This window comes from Salvelinus sp. IW2-2015, unplaced genomic scaffold (assembly GCF_002910315.2).
Source record: "Salvelinus sp. IW2-2015 unplaced genomic scaffold, ASM291031v2 Un_scaffold2128, whole genome shotgun sequence".
Taxonomy (NCBI): domain Eukaryota; kingdom Metazoa; phylum Chordata; class Actinopteri; order Salmoniformes; family Salmonidae; genus Salvelinus; species Salvelinus sp. IW2-2015.
The window spans coordinates 18,987-27,773 of record NW_019943463.1 but is presented as its reverse complement, the minus strand read 5'-3'; the positions used below and the strand labels follow the sequence as shown (position 1 = coordinate 27,773).

Here is an 8,787-nt window from a genome sequence, read left to right as displayed (position 1 = left end):
TCCACCGTATGACCCCTCTTAGTGAAAGCTCAGGAGGTCGACCATCAGACGGGTCCCAAAATGCACCCTATATATGACACCCTATTCCCTATTATGAGCACCCTATTCCTATTTAGTGCACTATTAAAGAAATTAAGTCCTATTGGAAGCAGCCTCAGCTTGAACTATCAGAGCCAGCAGAGTACGGTTTGGTTGACACTATAGTGGAAAAAGGCATTAATGATGTACTATCCTAACCTTATCGGTTAACCTTGATCTGCAATGTTTCCTCTCCTCCCCTCTTCTTCCTCCTCTCTCTCTTTCCTCCAGAACCCCATCGTGACCCAGTTCTTCCCACCCTGCTGCTGTGGCCTTCTCCGCCCTGCTACCCACCCATCGTATACTACTCGCCTTCTTCGAGGCCACTGGACCGCTAACTACACCACACACACACACTGGACACGGACCACTACCACACCACACAGAACACTACCACCTCACACACCACACGGACCAGCGACCACTCAACACACACTGGACACGGTACCATCCACACACAACACGACACCGTACCAGCACACACACACACATCGGACACGGTACCACTAACCACACACACACTGGACAGTACCACTCACACACACACTGACACGACCACTCACACACACACACTGGACACGACCACTAACACCACACACTGCGACACCGACCACTCACACACACACACTGCGACACGTACCACTCACACACACACACTGGCACACGTACCACTCACACACACACACACTGGACCCAACGTGTACCACTCACCACACACACACGGAACACGTACCACTCACACACACACACGGAACGTACCCTCACACACACACACTGACACGTACCACTGCACACACACACACGAGACACGGTACCACTCACACACACACCACTGGACACGGTACCACTCACACACACACACTGGAACACAGTACCACTCAACACACCACACTGGACACGGTACCACTCACACACACACGACGTACTAATGTTATATTTTTCCCCCACTGTGTATCGAACATCTCTCTCCAATCTGTTTGTCACTATGCTAGGAGATTCGCAAAACCAGCAACAAACTGATCTGGACATGGCGAACTTGCTAGAGCGGATAGCTCCTTCGTACTCTATTTCTCAATGTGTAATGTTATCTTTTGACTTCCGTGTATCTAATCAGGTCTAGAGAAACAGGACAACCAGCATAATTACACCTTCCTCCATCTTCATGGTCTTACTGCTCGCCGTCCTCTAGGACTCAGCAGGTACATACAATGTCTTCGTTATCCGTCCATGAAATTTTAAATTGGGAAATCAATTTGATGGATACACAACACACTCCCCGCCCTCTCGTCATATTCCGTCCAGTCTCTACCGAGAACGCACTAAACGAAATTTTTTGACAGGTTCGTTAGATCAGGTCAGCTAAGCATCAGGTCCCTAGCAATCAGGGTCGCTAGCATCAGGGTCGTAGCATCAGCGTCGTAGCATTAAGGTCTTACATTTAAGTCTTAGCATTAGGGTCTTAGCATTAGGTCTTAGCACAGCGTCGGTTAGCCATCAGTCGTTAGCATCAGGTCGTTCCGCCATCTCAGAGGTCGTTAGATCAGCTCGTTAGCATAGGGTCTTAAGCATCATCGTCGTTAGCATTAAGCGTCGTAGCATTTAGTCCTTAGCATAGCGTCGTTAATCCAGCAGTCGTCTAGCGTAGGTCGTGAGCATATAGCTTACATTAGGTCTTAGCATAGCGTCGTTAGCATCAGCGTCGTTAGCATGAGGGTCGTTAGCTTAATCGTTAAGCATTAGGTCGTTTCAGACCCAGTGTGTTGCACCAAAACCTTCTTAAATTCTAGACGTCTTATTAAACCAGGCAACAGAGTCCGTAAAGGACCGTGACATTTAGATCCATATGGACTGAAGTAGTTGTAGCTGCAACAGTATTTTATCTAAATGTAGAATTAATAATCACAGACACATTCCCTCCATTTAGAAACCAATCATGCTGCTACTTTTTATACTGTACATACATATATATATGTAACATATAACACAGTTGAGTTGGAAGTTATACGTTTATACTTAGGTTGAGTCATATTAACTGTTTTCACAACACACTCCACAAATTTCTTGCTAACTAACGTATAGTTTTGGCAAGTGTTAGGACAGCGACTTTGTGCAGACAACAAGTAATGTTCCAACAATTGTTTACAACAATTATTCACTTAAATTCACTGTATTCCACCAATTCCAAGCGTCAGAAGTTTTCACATACACGAAGTTGACTTGCCTTAAACAAAGCTTGGAAAAATCCCAGAAAAATGATGCTTTAGAGTTCTATAGGCTACTGACATCCTTTGAGTCAATTGGAGGCCTGCTAACCTGTGGATGTATTTCAAGCCTACCTCAAACTCAGTGCCTCTTTGCGTTGACATCATGAAAATCAAAAAATCACCAAGATGTCAGAAAAATAATTTAGACCTCCACAAGTCTTGTCATCCTTGGGAGCAATTTCCAAACGCCTGCAAGGTACCACGTTCCATCTGTCACAAAACAAGACGACCTAGTATAAACACCATGGACCCACGCACCGTCATACGCTCAGGAAGAGACGTGTTCTTCCCCTAGAGATGAACGTACTTGGTGCTAAAAGGTGCAAATCAATCCCAAGAACAACAGCAAAGCACCTTGTGAAAGATGCTTGAGGAAACAGGTAACAAAAGTATCATTTTCCACAGTAAAACGAGTGCTATATTACATAACCTGAAATCCGCTCAGCAAGGAAGAAGCCACTGCATCCAAACGGCCATAAAATACCCAGGAATCTTGACGGGTTATGCAACTGGCCACATGGGGGACAAAAGATCATACTTTTTGGAGAAAAACGTCTCGTCTGATGAAACAAAAATAGAAACTGTTTGCCATAATGACCATCGTATTGTTGAGCAAAAAGCCGTGATCTTGCAAAGCTGAAGAACACCATCCAACCGTGAACACAGGTGCGCCGCATCATGTGGGGCTGCTTGCTCAGCGAGCCTCGGTGCAACTTCACAAAAGAGATGCATCATGAGAAAGAAAGAAAATTATGTGATAATTGAAGCAACATCTCAAGACATCAGTCAGGAAGTTAAAGCTTGGCGCGAATGGTCTTCCAAATGAACAATACCCCAAACATACTTCCAAATTTGTGGGAAAATGGCTTAAGGACAACAAAAGTCAGTACTGACCTCAATCCTATAAGAAAATCCTTGGGCAGAACATGAAACAGCGTAGTGCGAGCAAAGAGGCCTACAAACCTACTCATATACAACAGCTCTTCAGGAGAATGGACAAAATTCACCCAACTTATTGTGCGAAGCTACGCGAAACTTTGACCCAATTAAAAAATTTAAAAGCAATGCTAACAAAATACTAATTGAGTATTGTAACTTCTGACCCACTGGGAATTTGATGAAAAAAATAAAATCTGAAAAGAAAATCTCTCCTACTATGTATTCTAACATTTCACATTCTTAAAATAAGTGGGATCCTTAAAACAGCGGGATTTGACATAGATGTAATTGTCACAATTGTGAAAAAACTGATTAAACGTATTTGCTAAGTGTATTGTAAACTTCCGACTTCTACTGTATGTATATTTTAAATTGTCTCTGATGACTCTGCCCAGGGATCAACTCCCAACCTTCCAAATCTGAAATGCGACTACTCTCAATGAGGCGAGCCCATCACTAAAGCCTAAAATCTGGGTTCACTAGCCTTTAATCTGGGTTCACTAGCCTTAAATCTGGTGCAGGAAACTGTCCCTTTATAGCCCATTCTCATCATGGAGTTTCTAATCCAATCATCAACCACCTCTCCTATCTTCTTGATAAACTGTTCCTCCTCCTTCCAGCGGATGTTTTCTTCCGAGCTTTGGACAAGCGGCTTCCTGGCCGACGCTGCTTGAGATTGAGTAAGTAGCCTCTCCTATTCCTCTCCAATTTACATTCTTAGTTCCTGGCATCGAGGATTTTTTCCTAGCCGCGTACTTTCTGCATCTGCGTTGCTTCGTTTGGGTTTTAGGCTGGGTTTCTGTAGAAGCACTTTGAGAATATCAGCTGATGTAAAAAAAAAAGGCTTTAAAAAATACAGTTGATTGATTTGACCACATTGCAGTCACAAACCATACTTGATGAACCTATCCTCTCTTCCCTTCCTCTCCTCCCTCTCTTCCTCCACCTATCCTCTCCTCCCTTCCTCTCCTCCCTCTCTTCCTCATCCTCCACCTATCCTCTCTTCCCTTTCTTGCTCTCCTCCCTTTCTTCCTCCCTCTCTTCCTCTCCTCCTCCAGAACCCCATTGTGACCCAGTTCTTCCCCACCCTGCTGCTGTGGGCCTTCTCCGCCCTGCTCCCCACCATCGTATACTACTCGGCCTTCTTCGAGGCCCACTGGACACGGTACCATTCTCTCTCTCTCTCACACACACACACACTGGACACGGTACGACTCACACACGTTATGGTAGTCCATTGTATCCGACGATGACTTCCACTTCTGAGTTAAGAGTGAACTATTTGGTGAGAGACCTGGCAGTGTGGTGCCACGACAACAACCTCTACCTCAATGTGATCAAGACAAAAGAGCTGATCGTGGACTACAGGAAATGGAGGGCCGAAAACGCCCCCATTCACATCGACGTGGCTGTGGTGGAGCGGGTCGAGAGTTTCAAGTTCCTTGGTGTCGACATCACCAACAAACTATCATGGTCCAAACACAACAAAGAAGTCGTGAAGAGGGCCCGACAACGCCTTTTCCCTCTCAGGAGACTGAAAAGATTTGCCATGGGTCCCCAGATCCTTAAAAAGTTCTACAGCTGCACCATCGAGAACATTCTGACTGGCTGCATCACCGCCTGGTATGGCAACTGCTAGGCATCTGACTGAAAGGTGCGACAGAGGGTAGTGCGTATGGCCTATATACTAGGCGGTGTCTGAGGAAGGCCCCAAAAAATGTCAGACTTCAGTCACCCAAGTCATAGACTGTTCTCTCTGCTACCGCACGGCAAGCAGTAGCGGAGCGCCAAGTCTAGGTCCAAACAGCTTTTTAACAGCTTCTACCCCCAAGCTATAAGACTGATGAACAATTGATCAAATAGCCACCCGGACTATTTAATATTTACGAGATCCACAAACTCCTGAGCTGTTTTTGCTGTGTCTTTGTGCTCCTCTCCTCCTCCTACCTCTGTCCACCGCTCTGGCAGAGCTGCCGCCAGCTGGAACGATCGGCAGCAGAATCCTCTAGGTCTGTGGATTTGATGTTGCACTTCTTCAGCAACGTTTTCATCTGCCCCGCCTGCAGACCGCCGGCCGAAGTATGGCTGGCCGTACAGGATCTTCCGCGGCTCCTGAGACATTCTAATGACATGCCCAAGCCAGCGCCGTTGGTGCTGGGTGACCATGGCCTCTATACTCTACCAGTTGGTGCTGGGCTACCATGGCCTCTATACTCTTACAGTTGGTGCTGGGTGACCATGGCCTCTATACTCTTAGCAGTTGTGCTGGGTGACGCATGTGGCGCTATAGCTCTAGCCAGTCTGTGCGCTGGGTGAGCGCATACTAGGCCTCATATACTCTTAACGAGTTGGTGGCTGGGGTTGACCCATGGGCCATCTATAGCTCTTAATGTTGGTGCTGGGTGACATGGCCTACTTATACTTCTTAGCAGTTGGTGCAGGGTGCCCCATACGATGGCGCTCTATCAAGCGACTATCTTACTAGCGAACAGTTTGGTCATAGCGCGCGCCACCAACGCTGCAACCCGGATGATCCCACACTTACAGGCGCTGCGTATATCTCTTAGGCAGTTGGTGGCAGGGTGACCATGGCCTCTATTACTCGTACAATTGGTGAGGTGGTGGCTCCGCTGGTACGTGTGCAGGCCATGGGCGCTCTCCTACTCTACAGTTGGTGGCTGGGCTGACGCATGGCCTCTATAGTCTTACAGTTGGTGCTGGGTGACGCATGGCCTCTATACTCTTACAGTGAGTGCAGGGTGACCATGGCCTCTATACTCTTACAGTTGGTGCGGGTACCATGGCCTCTATACTCTAAAGTTGGTGCTGGGTGACCATGGCCTCTATACTCTACCAGTTGGTGCTGGGTGACTATGGCCTCATATACTCTACCAACGAGTTGGTGCTGGGTGACGCATGGCCTCTATACTCTTACAGTTGGTGCAGGGTGAGCCATGGCTCTATACTCTTACAGTTGGTCGAGGTGACCATGGCCTTCTATACTCTTACAGTTGGGCTGGGTGACCATGGCTCCTATTACTCTTACAGTTGGTGCTGGGTGACCATGGCCTCTATACTTTACAGTTGGTGCTGGGTGACCATGGCCTCTAATACTCTTACAGTTGGTTCTGGGTGACCATCGGCCTCTATACTCTCAGTTGGTCTGGGTGACCATGGCCTCTATAGACTCTTACAGTTGTGGTGGCTGGGTGACCATGGCCTCTATACTCTACCAGTTTGGTGCAGGGTGACCATGGCCTCTATACTTCTACAGTTGGTGCAGGGTGACCATGGCCTCTATACTACTAAAGCCAGTTGGTGCTGGGTGACCATGGCCTCTATACTCTAACCAGTTGGTGCTGGGTGACCATGGCCTCTATACTCTACCAGTTGGTGCTGGTGACGTATGCTGTTATACTCTACAGTTGGTGCTGGGAGCCATGGCCTCTATACTCTAACAGTTGTGTGCTGGGTGACCATGGCCTCTATACTCTCCAGTTGGTGCTGGTGACCATGGCCTCTATACTCTTACCAGTTGGTGCAGTGGTGACCAATGGCCTCTATAACTCTTACAGTTGGTGGCGGGTGACCATGGCCTCTATACTCTTACAGTTGGTGCAGGGTGACCATGGCCTCTATAACTCTATACAGTTGTGCTGGGTGACCATGGCCTCTATACTCTTACAGTTGGTGCTGGGTGACCATGGCCTCTATACTCTTCACAGTTGGTGCGGGTGAACCATGGCCTCTATACCTCTTACAGTTGGTGCTGGGCTGACCATGGCCTCTATACTCTACCAGTTGGTGCTGGGTGACATGGCTCTATACTCTAGCAGTTGGTGGCAGGGTGACCATGGCCTCTATAACTCCTTACAGTTGGTGCTGGGTGAACCATGGGCTCTATACTACAGTTGGTGCTAGGGTGACCAATGCTCTATACTCTTACAGTTGGTGCTGGGTGACCATGGCTCTATACTCTTACAGTTGGTGCAGGGTGACCATGCCTCTATACTCTTACAGTTGGTGCTGGTGACAATGGCCTCTATAACTGCTTACAGTTGTTGCTGGGTGACCGGAGATGGCTCTATACTCTACCAGTTGGTGCAGGTGACCATGGCCTCTATACTCTTCCAGTTGGTGCTGGGTGACCATGGCTCTATACTCTTACAGTTGGTGGCTTGGTCACCATGCTCTATATCTCTTACAGTTGTTGCGGGTGACCGAGCCTCTATACTCTTACAGTTGGTGCTAGGGTGACCATATGGCCTCTATAGCTGCTTACAGTTGGTGCTGGTGACACAATGGCCTCTATACTCTTACGTTGGTTGCTGGGTGACCATGGCCTCTATACTCTCTACAGTTGGTGCTAGGGTGACCATGGCTCTATACTCTTACAGTTGGTGCTGGGAAACCACGGCCTCTATTACTCTTACAGTGTGGTCTTACAAAGCAAGTATTCTTTCATGTATAGGGTGCGGCACGAGCCAGGTGAAATCCCAGGGACTGAATGATAGGTAACCTTATGTGGAATCAACTCGAGCTGCTTGTTGTGTCGACTGTAAGGTGACCCAGGCTTCACAGCTGTAAGTGACCAGGCTTCACCAGCTGAAGGTGCCCAGGCTTCACAGCTGTAAGGTGACAGGCTTCACAGCTGTAAGTGACCCAGGCTTACAGCTAAAGTGACCCAGGCTTCACAGCTGTAAAGTGACCCAGGCTTCACAGCTGTAAAGTGACCCAGGCTTCACCGCTGTAAAGTGACCTAGCGGGCTCACAGCTGTAAAGTGACCCAGGCTTCACAGCTGTAAAGATGACCCCAAGGCTTCACAGCTGTAAGTGACCCAGGCTTCTCACAGCTGTAAAGTGACCCAGGCTTCAACAGCTGTAAAGTGACCAGAGGCTTCACAGCTTGTAAAAGTGACCAGCTTCACAGCTGTACGTGACCCAGGCTTCACAGCTGTAAAGTGACCCAGGCTTCACAGCTGTAAAGTGACCAGGCTTCACAGCTGTAAAAACCAGTGTGGTGATGCCATGCGCTTGATAGACGGCGAGTTTGTTTGGAGGCGGATATCTGTTTCGGAAGACCTGTGTCTGAGTTTCCAGAAGGCAGCTGATGATTGCTTGATCATGTTTTGAATTTCGAGGTCGATGCTGCAATCGCTGCCGAGAGATGTGCTACCAGGTATTTGGATGACGGGACTATTGCCAGTGATTCGTCTTGGTTCAATGTGGAAGACAGGCATGGTGGGTGGAGGGCTGGATCTCCTTTTTGGCGAACCATCTCTGTCTTGGTGGTGTTGATAAGCAGTCCCATCCTGCTATAGACCCTCACAGACGCTACAAAGGACGGACTGAAGGTCTTCGGAGTGTGGGCACAAGAGCACAGTCATCAGCATCCTGCAGCTCAAGAACGCCGTCCGTCGACGAACCACCTGGTGTTGCTTGGAGCCTCCTGATGTTGTGTTAGGTTTCCATTATGCAGCCTGAAAGTCCGCAATCATTTACAAAG

At 48.0% G+C, this 8,787-nt stretch overlaps 1 protein-coding gene across 1 annotated transcript in view; it reads left to right on the top strand.

Annotated features, from left to right (window-relative positions):
• The window catches only part of LOC112073032 (CSC1-like protein 2), a gene marked incomplete at its 3' end in the record, with an annotated part of 91,901 nt that overhangs the window by 69,307 nt on the left and 13,807 nt on the right, over positions 1-8,787 (top strand). Inside the window, 1 exon segment of the mRNA XM_070440022.1 lies at positions 4,340-4,446. Within this exon segment, the coding sequence (XP_070296123.1) occupies positions 4,340-4,446 (107 nt within the window).